The sequence below is a fragment of the Eptatretus burgeri genome, chromosome 6, assembly GCF_056783735.1.
Source record: "Eptatretus burgeri isolate ZD-2024b chromosome 6, Ebu_testis_v1, whole genome shotgun sequence".
NCBI lineage: Eukaryota > Metazoa > Chordata > Myxini > Myxiniformes > Myxinidae > Eptatretus > Eptatretus burgeri.
The window spans coordinates 25,341,812-25,361,038 of NC_140966.1; the positions used below are offsets into that span (position 1 = coordinate 25,341,812).

At 44.2% G+C, this 19,227-nt stretch overlaps 1 protein-coding gene across 2 annotated transcripts in view; it reads right to left on the reverse strand.

The window, feature by feature from the left end:
• The window catches only part of LOC147024416 (deformed epidermal autoregulatory factor 1 homolog), a 328,494-nt gene that overhangs the window by 147,581 nt on the left and 161,686 nt on the right, over positions 1–19,227 (reverse strand). For both annotated transcript variants that reach the window (XM_085884328.1, XM_085884329.1), the window contains exons 4-5: positions 17,420–17,533; positions 17,180–17,319 (exon numbers count right to left, since the gene is read on the reverse strand). In XM_085884328.1, the coding sequence (XP_085740454.1) occupies positions 17,180–17,319; positions 17,420–17,533 (254 nt within the window). The remainder of the gene's footprint in view (positions 1–17,179; positions 17,320–17,419; positions 17,534–19,227) is intronic.

Sequence of the window (19,227 nt, forward strand, 5' to 3'; positions counted from 1 at the left end):
AGTTAGGGGAGGTAGTTAGAAGGATGGCAGAGTTCAGCGGTGAGTGTGTTGAAGAGTTGGTGAGTGAAGTGGAAGCATGTGCTTGGTGAGTGAGTGAGGCCAGCGGGTCTGTGTGAGTGGAGCGAATGGCGAATGCATGGTGCGTTGAGTGATTGGGGGGAGGAGTGACTCCCGCCCAAGGGACCCCGGGGTCAGTGTAGAGTGAGTTAGCTGGGTTAGTCAAATTAACAAAAATGGAGGTCGTTTTGTTGTTGGTGGGAGTGTAGGCTCGAAACCCATTTGGAGGGGTGCAGAAGCCCTGTTGACGGGTTGGGAGCGTGGCTGCGAAAGGTGAGTATCGCTGAGTGGGTACCCCGGGCACCAGGCTAGTCGGCCGTGGTAGGCCAAGGGCCCATGGGGGGCCGGGATAGCGTAGTGGGCACGGGTGCGCCTGCTTGGTGCGGGGGCCCGGGGCGCCATTAGCCGCGTGGGCAGTGTTGTGGGCAAGGGTGACCCTCGGAAAGGGGCCTGGGAAGCCAGCCTTCCACATGTGCGTTTCAGGGGAGGTGCCATGGGGGGCACTCCCCGGTGTTAGGGAGCTGGTAGGCTCGGAGGCAGTGTAGTGTCCGGGGGTGCCATAGCTGGGGAATTGGCAGAGGGTCGTGCCTGCCAAAGGGAGCCACGTGTCCCAGCCATGAGACCGTGTGAGGGCACGGAGAGAAAATTGGGGGGCGAGGCCCGAAATTGTGAGGACACCAACACAGGCGACGGGAATCTGGGTTGTTAGAACCAATAGTTTAAGCGAGAGGCGCTTGTTGAAAGCCCCGGGGTAGTTTCACAGTTAAATGGATAGGGTAGATTAGGAAGTGTACCCCTCCGCACCATCCATCCCCTCGCTCTCGTTGTGGGCCGCTGGACCCACTTTGTGTTATAGATCGCTGAACTCTGGGGAGGCCATCCTGAGGCTTCGTTGGGCCTCGACACAGGACGCTAGCTCTCCCTTGTTCCCCTCCGGGAAGGGAACGTAGGGGTTGGGAGTAGGCTAGGTGACAGGATAGGTTAGCCGAACAAGGACAGTAAAGGGGGTTAGGGGACGATTTATAGTGGGGAAGTAAAAATAAAAACAACAAAAAAATAAGTTGGGGCTAAATTGGGTTTGACAAATTAAGGGAGTGGGTATGTACAGTGACAGGCAAAGGCGATAGGTGGGAGGGAGACAGGTAGGTAGGTCCGAGCCCGCCTTCCAAGTGGCCAGCACCACCGCACTCCCTCCACCAGCCTCCACTGAACGGCAAAGGCTGGCCGACTTCATCGGCTGGCCGTGTTTTGCTTCAAGGCGGAGGCCGGCCAACTTCATCGGCAGCTGTTGTTTTGCTGCAAGGCCTGTGCCATCGGCTGGCCGTGTTTTGCTTCAAGGCCTGTGCCGGCCACTTCATCTGCTGGCTGTTTTTCTTCAAGGCCTGTGCCGGCCAGTTCGTCTGCCGGCTGTGTTGCCTGCAGCGGCCTTCTTCTGCGGGCTGTGTTTGCCTGCTGCCTTTGCCATGCCATGCCCACTGCCCCTGTTCACCAGCCCCGTTCAATTTTTGCTTTGCCCCCCCCCCCCTGTTCATTTCCATGTGCGCCAGGATCAAGGCAACAGTTTGCAAGCTGCAAGAACTGCCCTGTTGGCAGCTACAACACGGGCCTGCAGTGGCGGCCCGTGCACCGTGTTTGCGTCCATCCATTCATCCATCCATTCGTTGTGTTCATTGCGTGTGCCACTTGAGCTGGCACGGAGACTGCGTTGTGCAGCCCATGCACCGTTGTGGTTCACTGCGTTCAGTTCAAACCATTCATCCATCCATTCGTTGTGTTCATTGCGTGTGCCACTTGAGCTGGCACGGAGACTACGTTTGTGCAGCCCATGCACCGTTGTGGTTCACTGCGTTCAGTTCAAAAGGGAAGGCCTTGGACTGCGTGTGAGCAGCCAGCCACGTTCCCTGTCACCTGCATTGTTTGAGCCAGAGACTGCATGTGAGCAGCCTGGCTCCCTGCTAACTGCTTTCTTTTTGCAGAGTTCAGTGATCCTGGGCCATGGTTTAGTGTAAAATTTGTAAGTTAAGGTTAAGATGTACTGTAAATATGAGTGCGCCCCCGGCATGTTTGTCTTCGCGCCGGCAATTTTATTTAAGTCGTCCGTGTGAGTGAGTTTGTTTAGGTAGTTACTCAGCCCTCAGGTTATTTATTTTGGGGACACGAATACCATGAATGTCGCACTCAGGGATCCGTAGGTAAAATGTACTAGGGGAAAACTACACATGATGGCACACGAAAATTTGACGACTCGGGACGAGTCTGCAAAAAGGGTAGGGGGTAGTGTTGTGGTTGACCAAATTCGCAAACCACCATTCAGGTCCCTTAGGTGAGATATCTCGGTAAGTATATGTGTAGTTAGGCCCAAACCCGTTGTCTCGAGGGAATAAATGTCATTTATGCGAGCTGCGACTCTTCAGGATAGCCGTTTTTCTTTTACTATCTTTATTTTGGACCAGCCGCCATTATTACCACCACCAACCACGTCTCAACAGCCATCACACAACAACCACCAACCACAACGCGGCCATCACAACAACAACCATCAACCACAACGCCGCTTCACCACAACCGCCACGACCTTTACCGTCACAACTCGCCACCATCGCGTCGCCGTCGTCTCGCGCCACTCGTGGGCACCGATGCTGGACTCGTGTAGGGCGTGCACCGAGCAGCGTGTTCAAAAGCATCGCGGACTTACCGCAGAAAAACGGATCAAAAACGACTCACGCCCACTTTTGTTCCGTCCAATCGGTGAGCGGGGGGCGGTTTGGCCCCGCCTCCAGGGCGTTGGAGGGCGGTCGCTATATGCAAATTCATGGATCAAAAAGCATTCACGCCCACTTTTCCTCGGGCCAATGGGGAGCGAGGTGAAAGGTCGGAGGCAGAGGGTCAAGGGTGGAAGAGCGAAGCCACGGGGCTTATAAAAACGACTGCGTTCGTCAGTCGAGTCAGTTGAGTTGGAAGTGGAGGGAGTTGAGTTTTGGAGTTCGGAGAAGCAGTTCGCAGTTGGCAGTTCGCAGTTGGGAGTTCGCGGAGTCGGAGTGAAGAGGACAGAACTGTGGAGAGGCGGCGGCGGCGAAGGCGGACGAGGGGGTGCTCGCGTCGGATTCGGGGAACTGCGGAGGGAAAGGCCGGCGGCGCGACCGAGGTCGTGGTGGAGACGCTCGTCGCGGGACCCGAGATTTTGTGAAATCCTCCTTTCCCCGAGCATCAGCAACCCCCTCCTGTTTCCCCCCGCGCTGAGATAGTGCGACAAAAGGGGGCCCCCTTCCCACCCCCTACCAGACACTGTCCGCGAGGCCCGCGGAGTTGAGGCACCACCGCCACTTCGCGTCTCATCATCAGACGGGTAGGCCCGACACGGTCTCGGCCCCAGGCCCGCCTACCCCCCTCGTCCTGGAGGGTGGTTCTCTTTTCTTTTGCTTTGGGAATATGTGTTGTCGGCGCCGTCTGTGAAGTAAAATTGTATAAGTGTTGCCGAGTGCCCGGTAGTCGGATAGATCTGCATTGTTGCATTTGCTTTTTGTCTTCTTCTTTTACATGTGCTTTTGGTGGAATTGTATATGTGTGCTTTCCGTTCGTCGCGAAATAAATGTGCTTATTGTTGAACTGTTTTCCCGCTTCGCTTCGTCATTTCTTTCATTGAATCCCCATCTTGCTTCACGTAAAGGGTTGGTCGTGGGCTAAGACGCCCGATAATTAATCGAACCGTCGAGGCCGACGAATAACACCGCTCGGTTATCCCGATAGTACGGAACGGGTCGCTTAAGTGGCCCGTGTCCGAAGTCGACCTGCGGCGAGGTGCGATCGCCCGGTCTACCCTCCGTGTGGGTACTTAGGTAGGTCGAATTTGGCGAGCAACACTATCCCACGCGGGGGCCGATTGGCTCGATCGCGGTGAGACCGAAAGGTCCACCCGTGACTGGTTCCCGGCGTTCGTCCGAGAGGGTCACGACTGGATTGTCCGTCCGGTGGGCGACGTGCCGCGATTCGAGTTACGTGGCCGTTCGCACGCCGGCGGGCGCAAATCCGCAACAATATATATATATATATATATATATATATATATATATATATATATATATATATATATATATAAATATATATAGACACACATATATATATATATATATATATATATATATATATATATATATATATATATATATATATATATATATACACATATATATCTATATATATAAATAAATGTATATATAAATAAATATACATATATATATATATATATATATATATAAATATATATATATATATAAATATATACACATATATATGTGTGTGTGTGTGTGTATATATAAATATATGTATATATACACACACACACACACACACACACACACACACACACACACACACACACACACACACACACACACACACACACACACACACACACACACACACACACACACACACACACACACACACACACACACACACACACACATATATATATATATATATATATATATATATATATGCTTTGTTGTTTTTTTCTGACAAGTGGCACATTCAATAATTATTGTTTAATATTGATGAAATGCTTTTTAAAACCCAAAACCGGGATGATGGTCGAGAATGGAAATTAATTATTCAGCTATTTTGCTGATATTTCAGTTAAATTAAGTCATCATACACGAGATGGTCGATTGTTAAATAGCATTCTGATCTGGGGATCTGACTGAAACATCTGATACTTTACAGCAACATCATAAGTCGTATCTGCTACAACAACAAACTCTTGTGCTTTCCTTGTACATTTGGGATCAAGCAAACGTAGCACACAATAAACTGTTACATTTTATTGTTTTTAGTTGCTTAACCCTGTGTCAAAGCATTCAACATAAAATTGCAATTCAACACAAGTCTCTGAAGGTTATTGCTGGTCTGCAGAGGCAGACAAGATAGACAAGTGACTTTTATAGTTGAAGGGTAGGTTTACTGCCATTAAAAACTATCTACCTCGCAGCAAACTGCACGAGTGACCCCGAGGGGTTATTTAACTCTTTGAAAGGTAAAAATCACAAATATACCACCTGGAGAAAAATATTCAAACGTGCCTGTGGCAAGAGATAAAATTCAGTCTGACTTTTAGTTTTTTTCAGAAGTTGTTAATCTAATTTTTCCTCAGCCAGGGAATTATACTGTAAAAATAATTACAAAGACTGGCATAGTCTAAATATATTTTCAGAAGCTTAGAATGCAAGCTCAACCAATGAACCGGGGTACCAATTTATTTGACCTCTGAAGACAAAATGTAAATGGGATGAAAGAAGGATGAGATGTTAAAAAGGCGCACAGCAGGAAAATGAATCAAAGTGTTAGGTCTGGTCTGGTAATAAAATAGATGAGAAGAAATGCAGGCTCAAACTAGAATGGCACTCGGTAGACTCGTTCCTCGGTTGCGCATACCTAAGCCAGGCTAAACAGTTTACATCTTGTAGCCCACTGCTGAGCCAGATCTGCATCCAGACCTGAATAAAAATCTAATCAGCTTGTTCTTGACACATACCCAACTCATTAACCAAGTTTTGTCATTATCTGCCCCCAACATTTTGAAATATTGTGCTATAGTGTATATCGTTTTTGGCCCTATCTATCTTAATGGTGAAGAAAATCACTGAAAAAAATTCTCGGATTTGGATCCAGATCTTCACCAAAATCTAGTAAATTTGTCCTCGTCACACACCCAACCTGTCCACCAAGTGTCATCTGAATCTGTCAATAACTTTTTGAAATATACTGCTCACAGCCAAACAGACAAACAGGGGTGAATAGAGAACATGCATCTGCCTTCAGTGGCAGAGGCACATCAGGCCTGCAAAAGTCTTCACCCCCTACAAATAATGCCAATGCCACATTTAGATGAATTACAAATTATGGAAGAAACAATTTTTCCAAATTAATTTTTTTATTCATAACTGAATACTGTTATAGTTGAAGGAGGTTACATGTCAGAAATACCTGCAAAAAACATGTGCAAATCAAAATTCACTGGATGCAAAAGTATTTAGTCCTTTATGTCAGTACATGGTGGAAGCACGTTTTTCATCAATTTCTGCTGTGAGTCTTTTTGGCAAGGTCTCGACCAGCTTTGCACAGTGAGATGGTGAAATATTTGCCCATTCTTCACTTGAAAAATTCTCTCGTTCTGCCAAGTTTGATGGGGATCATTGATGAACTGCAATCTTCAAGTCTCACCATAAATGTTCAATTGGGTTAAAGTCAGGACTTTTACTGAATCACTCAAGAAGATTTATTTTCTTTTTATTCAGCCACTCCAGTGTGGCATTAGCTTCGTGTTTTCGCTCATTGCCCTGCTGAAATGTGAATTTCCTTCCCAGTTTAAGATTCATGGCTGACTGAAACAGGTTTTCATCAAGAATTCTCCTGTACTTTGCACCATCCATTTCCCTTCCATTCTGGCAAGCTGATGAAAAGCAGCCCCATAACATGATGCTTCCATGACCATGCTTGATAGTAGGGATGATATTGACTGGGTGATGCACAGTATCAGGCTTGCACCAGACATAACGCTTTGAACTTAAACCAAAACGTTAAATTTTTGTCTCGACTGACCACAAAACGTTTTCCACATGCCTGCAGTATCATTAAAGGCCCAGTCACACCTTGACGTTTTAGCCAGCGATGGCAACGTATTAAAATTTATGTAAAACGCTGGCTTACGTTGAACTTTTGATGCTTTTTTTAAAAAAGATTCGGACGTATTCATAGCGACTTGGTCTTATGTATAACACATTAGTAACGGACACAGAACGTTTCGTTGTGTTATTGATAACTTATACCAACGAATGCTGAACCTGTTGTCGGCCTACACAACCTATGCCCAACGATAGTCTAACTTAGGCATAGCGCGTTGCACGCATTGCCGACGATGTCATGACGTAGCCTATTAAAAGGCTGACGCACAACGATTCGAATCATAACTGCCGTAGAAATGGCAGTGTCAACATCGCAGTCACACCTTGGCGATCTTGCCAGCGTATGCCGACCTAAGAAAAATGTGTCTAAAACGTTGGGGCACGTCAAATACGGTATGAGTAAGTTTGGTATACGTGAGTAGAACGCTGAAGTACGCTATCATACGTCGGAGTAAGTAGAGTACGTCAAGAAATTTTAAACATGTTCAAAATTTTACGACGTACTTGGCGTATGACACACGTTCCGCATGCGATGGGGATAAGTTGTACACACGATATGCGGACGCTTACACACGTCCACAAAGGCTACTTATAAGCTACTCATAAGTCGAAACACGTCGCGGTAATGTCTTTTTTACACGAAACTTATTTCTAACTTATGTTTGATGTGCTTTGAACCAATTCTTTACATAGTCCCAACACACATTGACGTATGTAGACGTATTCCAATGACGTCTTCCGGTCGACAAAAAAAATAAATGAACGTGTTTCTAACTTACAACTGCCATATAAAGACGTGTTCCCAGCGATTTTGGGAATTGGTATATAAAAATGGTGTTCATAAAAGGGGAACCCAACAGTGTTTTCGAGTCCTTTTTGAGTCGATGTCTATGTCAGCAGTAACAGTATCAGTATCAGTATCAGTATCAGTATTAGTATTAGTAGTAGCTTGTTCATGTTGGCAGTAGTAGGTCAGTGTGAGGGGGAGGGTGTGGGTTATGATGGATCCTCCTTGCGTCCGTGTGTCCACGGGTAGGAGACATCTTTGCACCATTGTTCGAAGTTCTTCGCGGCTAATTTTTTATGGGGCTTTTTCAACAATGAGCTATGGCTTGTTTTTACGATTTCGGTCTATTCATAACGGGTTGGACAAATGCACAATGAACTAATAATGTGCATAGAGCGCTTCGATAACTTATAGATACGGTATACCAACGAATAATTATCGTGTAGCCGGCGTTCACAAACTATGCCCAACGATAGCCTAACTTATCCATATCGTGCGGCAGTTTATCTTTGCCGGTGACGTGGGGTTTGCTATTCATTGGCTGCCACTCAACGATTTAAATGGCTGCATCTCCACTATTGAAAGTAGACGCTTGCGCTCAACAATTGGATTTATTTTTACACTCAACGACTTTTAAATGGTACCACTCAGCTATTTTCATTGTTTACAATGAACGATTTAAATTGCTGTCACTCACCTTTGTTTTTTGACGCTGGGGTTTGGAAATTTGAAGCGTTTCTTCTGAACGTGTTAAAACGCTCAAACTCGACTATTTTAAATAGATACTGCCGATGGACAATTGGAATCATAGCCAAGCTAGACATCGAAGTGTGAACATCCTCGTCATGCCGAAGAAAAGTTTGAAGAATGCTGCAAATAAGTGTCGTGGCCGTGGCCGTGGACGCTGACGCAAGGACGATCCATTATACCGACGTCTTTCAGCCTATGAGTAACTTAAAAGTAACGTCTGTCGATGTGTGGCAACGATCGCGTAACGTGCCAACAACACGTTAATCATAGGTTAGAAATAAGTTTCGGGTATGCTAAACATTACCTCGGCGTGTCTCAACTTATGATTAACTTACAAGTAGCATGTGTTGACGTCTGTCAACGATCGCAGACCGTGCATACAACTTGTGGCCAGCGTAGTGGAACGTGTGAGTCATACGCCGGCATACGTCGTGAAATTTCAAGCATGCAAAAATTTGAGGACAACCGAAAAGTACAACGTTTAAAGCCAGCGTACAACGACGTATGGCAGTGTTTTTCAGCGTGCTCTCAATGTTATCAAAACTTACCCATAACGTATTCAACGTGTGCCAGAGTTTTAGAAAAAATTTTCAAAAACCGGCATACGTTGGCTAAAACGTCAAGGTGTGACTGGGCCTTAAGATGCTTTATCGCAAACGCCATCTGAGCTTTTATACATATTTTTCAGTCATCATTTCTTTCGTGCCACCTGTCCATAGAGGCCAGATTTGTGAAGGAAACGGGATATTGTTGGTTGATGAACCCTTACCTCCATCTCAGACATCAAGCCTTGCAGATCCTTCAAAGTCATTGGTGGATTTAGAGTGACATCCTTGGGTTGATTCAGCCCGTCATCCTTCCGATGTCGGAAAAATGAGTACCAGTGCACTGGTAATAGAGGGCACTACATTAGCGGCACAACCACACCCCCAGAAAATGATGCAACCAGCAGCCCCAGGCTGTACACGATAGTTAGTGAGATCTCAAACCAGTTTCGTGCTTGCCCAACTGCTAAGTTTGGATGGTCGGCCTGATCTGGGTTGAGTCTGGGTGGTATGATACGTCTTCCACTTCTTAATGATGGATTTCACCATACTTTGAGGGATAATGAGTGACTGAAATCTTCTTATAACCCTCTCCTGAACAGTGCTTCTCCACCACTTTATGTCTGACTTTGGAAAGCTCCTTTGGCTTCATGTTTGCCTTGTTGGTTGACAAAGTGAGTTGCACCTTAAAACTCCTTAAATAAGTGGGGGAGCTTAATTTTTTATGTTAAACCATTGATTACATGCAGGTTACACTTATTTTGTAACCTTTCAAACAAATAATTTTCTCCCAAAGTGATTTAGAGTTAAACAGGTAAAGGGTTTGAATATTTTATGGAACTGAGATTCATCTGATTATTCTCTGTTAAAATAACTTATTCACATTTTAAAACTTTATCATTTTGGTGTAGTTTATGAATACTCCATATATTAAGGTTGATTTGAAAGCATCATGAAATAAGCTCAGGTGGCATCAAAATGTGAAAACTTTGGAGGGGGTGAATACTTTTGCAGGCCACTGTAAAAAGACCTTACAGATTATCCAAAGTAAAATTATATTTCTGCTCATACAGTAGTTTTCAAGCATGCGTTAGATGTTAAAGGGGAACCCAAATGCAAATTATTATTTTCTGAAAACAATCGAAAATATTAATTACGGTCTAATGGAGTAACGGAATAAGTAACGTGTGTCGACGTGTATCAACGATCGCGTAACGTGCCTACAACTTATGGCCAGTATTATGCAGAACGTGAGTCATACGCTGGCATACGTCGAAAAATTTTAAGCATGGAAAATTTGTCTTACACCTCGGCATACTACGACGTATGCCAGCGTACAAAGACGTATGCCAGCATACTACGGAAAAAAGCCAGCGTACGACGATGTATGCCAGCGTGCTCTTAACGTATACAAACTTACCCATAACATATTCGACGTGTGCCAGCGTTTTAGCCAAATTTTGCATACGTCAGGCATACGCTGGCTAAATCGTCAAGGCGTGACAGGGCCTTTACGTCCATGAATGGTGCCAAACCCTTCCATGTCAGTCCCTCCCGCTCATCATCTCATACATACCCATATCCTTCCAACCTACCCCTTCTCTATGTCCTCCTCTTCAGTATCCCTCCTCTACATGTCCCCCCTCTTTATGCTTCCCCTCACCCCACCCCTTCAGAGCGCCCCACAACCTCATCCACACCCATCTTCTCCTTCACCCCACCCTCTCCCATCTCCACCTCACCCCACCCCTTCTCAAATTTGATTTCTCCCTGCCCCCTCCCAGCTTCCCCCACACCCTGTCACCTCCCATTCCTCAACCCCCCAAACCACCCTCAGACTTCCCTGCCACCCATTCTCAAAGATTCCCCCACATGTACACTACCGGTCAGAGGTTTTAGAACACCCCCATTTTTCCAGTTTTTACTGAAATTTAAGCAGTTTAATGTTTCAATGTACTCTGAAATTAAAGCATAGAACAAATAAACAATTGCAGATTAAAAAAAGAGATCATGGAATCGTTTCGTTGGACAAAGTTTAATCTAAATTTTTGATTCATCAAAGTAGCCACCTTTTGCAGATATAACAGCCGAACATACTCGTGGCATTCTTTCTCCAATGGAAATCAAATATTGTTTGGAAAGTTCTTCCCAACACTGTTGCAGAAGTTCCCACAAATGTGTTGCACTTGTAGGTTGCTTTGCTTTCACCCTTCTGTCCAGTTCATCCCAAACCAGCTCTATGGGGTTTAAGTCTGGAGACTGTGCTGGCCATTCCATGATTTGAAGCCTACCATATCATTATTCTCTTCTAAAGTAATTCTGACAGAGCCGGAGGTATGTTTTGGGTCACTATCTTGCTGTACGATGAACCCCTGACCAACTAGGCGTCGACCATAGGGTATTGCATGATGCTGCAAAATGCTGTGGTAGCCCTTTTGGTTCGGGGTGCCAGTCAGTCTGTGCAAGTCGCCGACTCTGGATCCAGGAAAAGAGCCCCGGATCATCACGCTTCCTCCTCTATGTTTGACAGTTGGTGTGACACGCAGAAGAACCATCCTTTTGCCGACTCAACATCATACAAAAACCATGCGTGATGAACCGAAGATTTCAAATTTTGATTCATCGGTCCATAAGACCTTCTTCGAGTTTTCAGTTGTCCACTGGCGGTGCTTCATGGCCCAAGCAAGCGTCTTTTTCTTATTTTGCCATTTTAGCAATGGCTTTCTTCCTGCCACTCGACCTGTCAAGCCTGCAGCTCAAAGTCTTCTCTTCACAGTTAAAAAATGAGACTTCCTTACTTCAACCACTTCAACCGGCTGTGCTTGAAGCTGCTGTCCTGTGAGCCGCCTATCACACAAGCTGTTGACTCTCAGAAACTTGTCTTCTGATTGTGTTATGGCTTTGGGTCTGCCAGAACTCTTCCTGTCAGAGTTTCCTCCAGTTTCCAAGTGCCTTTTGATGGTGTAGGAAACTGTACTCACTGACACCTTGATTTCCTTTGCAATTTCTCCAAAGAAAAGACCTACACTTTTAAGGGTTATCATGGTCTGTCTGTCTTCGTTTGTTAATTGTCTTTTGTGAAGCTGTGCTTGAAGCTGCTGTCCTGTGAGCCACCTATCTATCATGCAAGCTGTTGACTCTCAGAAACTTGTCTTCTGAGTGTGTTGTGGCTTTGGGTCTGCCAGACCTCTTCCTGTCAGAGTTTCCTCCAGTTTCCAAGTGCCTGTTGATGGTGTAGGAAACTGTACTCACTGACACCTTGATTTCCTTTGCAATTTCTCCAAAGGAAAGACCTACACTTTTAAGGGTTATCATGATCTGTCTGTCTTCCTTTGTTAATTGTCTTTTTCTCACCATTATGACAGCAATATATTACTTCCTGCAGTGCAATATTGTCCAAATAATGCTTCAGAGGTTGGAGCAACACAGTCTGTTCCAACACTGCTTTTATACAGACAGAGGGTTTGTAACTAATCAACAAAAGTTGTGACACCTGTAGGAATTGTTTGCATCAACTTTAAAGGCTTAATTTACTTCCATTGCTGCAGAACAGCTGCAGTTGCTAACCCATTACTTGTTCCCTGAAAAGGGCCTTTTTTAACAACTCTGAAATTTACATTATTTTTCAGTTTTTGGAAACCTAAACTTTTTTTTAACCTCTGGCCGTTTACCGCTTAGCTATGTACCATTTCAGGTTATTCACTGGACTTGAACTGCTTAAATTTCAGTAAAAACTGAAAAATGGGGGGTGTTCTCAAACTTTTGACCAGAAGTGTAGCCCACCCAGATTCCCTCCTGCCCCAACTTTTGTAAGCTTCCTTATTACCACACCCCCTTTCCAAGTTCCCTCAACCCCTTTCAACATTCTTACTCCCTTCCATCAGCACCTCCTTGCCCGTCTCTAACTGTGTGGACGTCAAACATCCGAGGTCTCTGTTCCAACCTGACAGATCTCTCAATCCAGGCTGCTGTTGCAAAACTGGACATCATCTGCTTCATAGAATCCTTCCTCCCACAGGACGTCCACGTCTCCTTAATATCTCTCAACTATAGTCCCTCTCGTTTGATCGGCCTGAACCCTCTCCCGGCGACGGAGTTGCACTTTACATCAAGAACTCCATTTCTCATTGTCCATGTACTGCTTTTACACCTCCAACCCCGCAGGAATACCTTTGGTTGCAACTTCCCCCTCTGCTCCCACCTCTTATTTGGCTGTGTTGTACCATCCACCGAAAAGTAACGACTCCTTTTATAACCGACTCTCAGCCAACACGGACCAACTTTTAACCACCCATCCAATTGCTCTCTTCCTTATTTCACCTGTTACCCTGACAACAGTTACCATGTCAATTGGCTGGATGTTGTACCTCTTTGTCACTAACAATGGCACTGCAGCAAATGACTACTGTGACTCCATTTGACTGATGCAATCTGTGAACATTCTGACCCAGATTTCAGACAATGCTAAATCCTTTCTTCTGGATTTGGTAATGACCACTTTCACTGCAGATATTTCTTGTTGTAATGTTCCAATTGGTTTGATATGCTTGTGAAAGTTAATATCCCTATGGATATCCTCAGAGAGCCGCCTCAGATCTGGTGAGTCTAGAAGTTCACTCAGGCTGACTGAGAGTGACTGCAAGTTGCCATCTCATTTCAGGACTGGTCTCTTACATCTACCGACCCTGGTATTAACTCAGCTTGGGAATTCTTCCACAGAAACCTGTTGCTTTGTATGCACAGATTCATCTAATGTCGTCTTCAGTTCTCATACCCTTCCTGCCACCCACGGTATAATGAATCCTGCAGTGAAGCAGTTGCCTTGAAGCAACTTGCCTTTCTTCCAGGAAGGCAAATCTGACTGAAGGCAACCTTAGATCAATTCACAAAGCCAGGAACAAGTGTATGTCCACTCTCAGGAGAGCCAGAAAACACCATCTGGCCATTCTCAAGATTGAACTTCCAACCTCGTCCTTCCAAATAATCAGGTGGTGCCTTGTTAAAATCTGTCTCTGGAGTATGCTCCCCCTCCATCCCTTTCCTCACTTAAAATGGCACCACAGCCAATTCTGCTCGTAAGAAGACTGAATGCCTCAATTCTGTGTTTGCTTTCAAATATTGTGTCCCCAACCCCTCTCTCTCTCTCTCTGTACCCACCCAACCCAGTCACACCCATTTGCTGCTAGACCATGTATCCTTTTCAACTGAGAAGGGAGAAAAATTTCTGGAAACCCTGGACCCTGATTCTGCAACTCGCTTGACGTCCCTGGAATCAGGGATCTGCGCATATCTAAATTGGGAATCATGAGAAGTCCTATTTGCAGAGGTTGCTTGTACATGACCATCAACTTCACTTCACATCCATGATGGTGGCAAGCCCCTCCATGTCAGTACCCTCTCCCTCATCATCATCTCCTACATGGTCATGTCCTTGCAACTCACCCCTTCTCTGCATCCCCCTCTCCAGCATCCCTCCCCCTCATGTCCCCCCTTTCTGTCGGCATCAGCGCACATGTCCAAAAAACCTACTCTGCTGCTCTTGCACATGGTCTTTCTGCTCTGTACATCACTTAATTTTCCCTCAGTCATCTTCCATATGTTTGGAAATCAACCGACATCACTCCATTACATAAACATGGTGCAAAAACTGATCACCTTAAATACCAACATGTGAGCTTATTTCTAATCATCAGCAAGATCATGGCATCCATCTTCGCAGCTGACATTAAATCCTTCCTTTTCTCTAACAGCCTGATCTCCGACCATCAGACACGGTCATTATACCCTGGACATGCTGCTTCTGCTCTCTGAAGAATAAATGTCGGCCCTTAATGTCAGACATGACATCACGGCGGTCTCTCTAGACATATGTCGAGCATTTGATACAGTCTGGCACCTCACCTTGATCTCCAAACTCTCTACCTATGGCATCAAAGGCCACCACTACACATGGCTTACTGACTTCCTCTGCTCTCATAACAAAAACGTGTCTCTAAACAGAATACTTTCATCTGATCTGCATGTTAAGTCTGGAGTGCATCGTTTTGGGCCCGGTCCTATTGCTAATCTTTATCAATGATCTCTCAGACTCACTTTAAAATCCTCTTTATCTCTTTGCTAATGACTGAACCTTCTGCCATAGCATCCCTCATCCATCAGATAGGCAGGCATCAGCCTCTTCCCTCAATGCAGACCTTGATGAACCATGAACTGGTCAAACATTTGGAATAAGTCTTTAAATCTTGACAAATCTCACTCTCACATCACCTTCAGATCACAGACAGGTTGGTGGTCTCTGTCTTCTACCACCTCCTTTCTGGTTTTGCACCCTCTGCCCTTTCCACACTCTGTCCCTCCCCCCAGGTTTCTCCAGGACGTACATGGTCTTCCAGGAACCCCCTTCTGGTGAAACTCCCAAAATCCAGACTCACCGCACACCTCCACTCATTTGTTCCTCTTTTTCCCACCTGTGCAGCTAACTTCCTCATTTTCTTCAATCTCACTCGTCCCTCCAAGGCTTCAAGACAGCTGTTCACCACCATCTCAGGTCATTCCCCATCCATAACCATGATCTTTCCTACCCCTATTAACACCCTCCAAGGCCACCTCTTTCCGAGCTTCCAGCTTTTCCTTCCTCCTCTTTGATTGAGAGTTTGTGGCTGTATCCATCTAGTTCACCATATTGCCCTCCTCTTATCCTCCTTCCTTCCCACATCCCCTCTTTCTCCTAATCCCCACCATTTTGTCCCTCAACTCAGGTGTTGGAATGCCCTCCCACATCTCTTTCTGTTTTTGTTTTCATTCTGTTACGTCCTGATGCATTCTGTGTTGCAACTTCTCCACAAAAAAAAGATTATACAGGTTAATTTCTACTTTGCACAAACCATAACAAACATCGTTTTCATGATATATATATATATATGAATTTCTTGGGTGACATAAAAGGCTCACATATTGAAAACAAAAAGCTATTGTAACAGTATTATTGGTCAGTGAGCAAATGAGTGAGTGACATGTATCTATTATTATTGAAAAGAGTTTGTAACCATAATCCAAGTTTCCATTTGAGGCTCATTTCCAAATTGTGACAGCCACAAGTTAGCTCATTGTAAAGCACTCAAGTATATATTTTGTAAATAAAAACGTATCAAATACTGTAGTACTGTATTAATAATCATCATGATTATTGTTGTTATTTTTTATAATTATGAAAAGTGAATGGGATGGCTGAGCAGAACACCTTGAGTTCAAATTCACAGGAATGTGATACAACAAAGTTCGTCATTAACTGGATTATCTTTGTATAAAATAGAGGTTGAAAATACACTGCAGTACACTATATTAAAATCATTAAGCTTGAAACAAAAAAAAAACTTCTCGAAGTTATTAAAAAGTCTGAAATTGAAATTTGTTGCATACCATTTAATATTCCATGAGTTGATATGATCGCTCAGAAGTAGAATACTCACTTTTGAGCTGTTTAGATTGGGTTTGATTCCCAACCTATAAGCAGTCACCCTGGTTCTTTGCATGCAAGGCATTGCAACAATCAGAACACAGCACATACAAGGGGACATGAAACTGGATAATATCGTATCCAATTCAGTCAGGAATCGAATTCGGACGACAACTGAAAGAGGTGCATGAAAAAAATTTGTAGTTGTAAGCTCAAAAGATCACCATTGAAAAAAATTTCAGCTGAAAAATAAAATAGCCTGTCTCAGCAGTCAACATCAGCATTTTGCATGCAATTATGCAAATCATTTTGCTGGCCAAAATCAAGAAAGACTCGATTTAATTTCATAACAATTATTTTTCTTGACTTCTTCACCGTCATATTTTAAATCCAAGTCGAGAAAACAATACGTAAAAATAAAGTGCGATGACAGTCATTATCTTGTAATTCAAAACAAGAAATATTAGTGACGGTTTCGGGAGTGCAAAACGATTTTGGCTGACGTCAACACGATTAAGTCGAGGCAACACTTTTGCGACAAGAAGTTGACATGATTATAGCCGATGAAAATGGTTTGAAGTCTGTTTTTAACTTACTTTTCAAACACTATTTGTTTTTCTATTAAACATGCTCTGTGCAATCAAATGAAAAGACTGCAAAATGCTCACACAATTGAACTTAGCAATTATTATTTATCAACAAAGCTTGAGTGTTGCAAGCACAATACTGCATGACTGCTTGGAAAATAATTTGATTAACCTCTCATGAGCATATCTTTTATTCATTAATCTACATCAATGGGACTCCCAAAAAATTAATTGCAAGTACACTTTTATGTGCAAGCAGGCTGAAAGTCCTTTGTGCTCAAAAGTAAGTCTCTCCCCTTTGAATGCAGGCAACCCACCTTGATGAGGCACTGCAAGGGTCTTCCACCATAGCGGATGCTGCGTTTCCAGTCTTTACTGTTTGCACGTCCAGCCATAGCTTCAAACTCATTTGGGGTGTACCAGATTTCATTGTGCCTCACACATTTTCCACGGCCACCTGAAGCGACAAACAACGATAGACAAAGACATCAATAAACAAAGCAGAGTGCTGCACTAATATGTCCCGAAGAAGCAATTGTGTGTTGTGTGGAACATACCAGAGCCAAGACGTGATTTATTGAGAATTCCACTTGTGTTTCGACAGCGCACAGGGAGTTCATTTTCGTATGCTGACTGATCCCATTGATACTTGGAACTTTCTTTTGCAATGCCTGTGAACAGAGGTGTAAAGATCACCAAACAAGGACAGAATTTTTGTTCAATTAGTAAATGTCACACAAGACATGAGATGTGAAACTGACAGTTTTGCCTGTTTGATTCAACTTGTGAATAAGATGAAAGACAGGGTTATTACCAAGATAGATTAGTTGCTCAATGCAAATGAAATTCTTCCTGAAATGACTTGCAAAACTTAATCAATCAGTCTCCCATGCCAAGATTGAAAAAGATTGATCATGTGTTGGTATGCCCAACTCTATGTATGAAAGTTGGATCATTCCACTAGAAAACAACACATCAATGAAATCTCAACTTCTCACATGTTAATGAAATTGGGAAGAAAGAGGGATATTTGAACAATGAAACCATCCAAAATTTCAATTCTGCAGGTTACAAAATTCCGAAGATATGGGTCTTCAAACTTTTAACTGAGATTTGAGCCACAGATGGAGGTCCCAATGACTTCTACCACAGAACATAGACACTGAGAACCATTTTCCACCCCCACCCTGTGCTGTGTTAATCAGGACCTTGAAGACACAAGTTCTGGTAGGCAGTGGGTATAAGGAGGAAAGATGGGGAGAGAATGGGATGTTTGAGCATATGAGATATGAAATACTGAGTCAAAAAATTGTGTTGTCTCAAGCAGAGTCTCCTGTGGGATGAGATGAGGGATGAGATGGAGGGGGAGCATACAATTAAGACAGACCTGACAAGGTGCCACCATATGACAAAGTAAAAAGACTGGTTGAAGAGTTCAGCCTCAATATTTTCAAGATAATTGCAGAAGGGATGAGATCTGGGTGTGTTCTGGCTTTCAAAATGAATTAGCCACTGTGGTGAATCCAGGTTTAGAATGATTAGCCACAGGAGAAAGGAAATAGCCACATATTTTATTCAAAAGTTGTTTTTAGCAATATGAAATAATAAGTTAATTTTAAGGCGGATGTGTGAGCTTGATGGGTGAGGTTGGTTGAATTAGTGAGTTGGATTGTTCAGATTGGTTGTATGAGTGAGTTTGACATGTGAGATTGGTTGAATGAACGATCATCAGGAGAGGTGGTGATTGTGAGGGATGGTGGTGGTGGTGGTGGTGGTGGTGGTGGTGGTGGTGGTGGTGGTGGTGGTGGTGTGTGTGTGTGTGTGTGTGTGTGGGGAGCCATGAGGGGCAGAAGAGGAGCAGGAGAGGTTGGATAGAAGGTCAGCCAATAGGAACTATGTCAAGGAGGGAGGACGTTCCAGTTGCAGAGATCCATGTTGGGAAGTTTACAGTTTGGGTTAGGCTTGGTTCCAATGCCAACAATGATTGTTGCAGAGCTGACACCCACCCAATGAGTATAGTGGCATTTCAAATTGTTGCAAATGAGGAACAGAGAATTGGGATGGATGGCGATGAGTTGATCCATGTTTGTGGAAATAGAGGTATGTAGATTTATCATCCTTCCATGGACAGCACACCACACAAACAAACATTAGGTGGTTGCAGAGAGGTATATCTAACAAGAGAAATTCCAAAGGGATTAGAGGGGTGAATGTGGACAATAGACAGTGATGAATGGAATTGTTGATATAAATATCAACACCACCAGAGGCATAGAGAAGGAGCCTGTCAAAAAAAGAGACACAAAAGAATCAAAAGACATCAGGTGAGAGGAAACTTTCCATTGGGCAAACAAAGTTCAAAGCT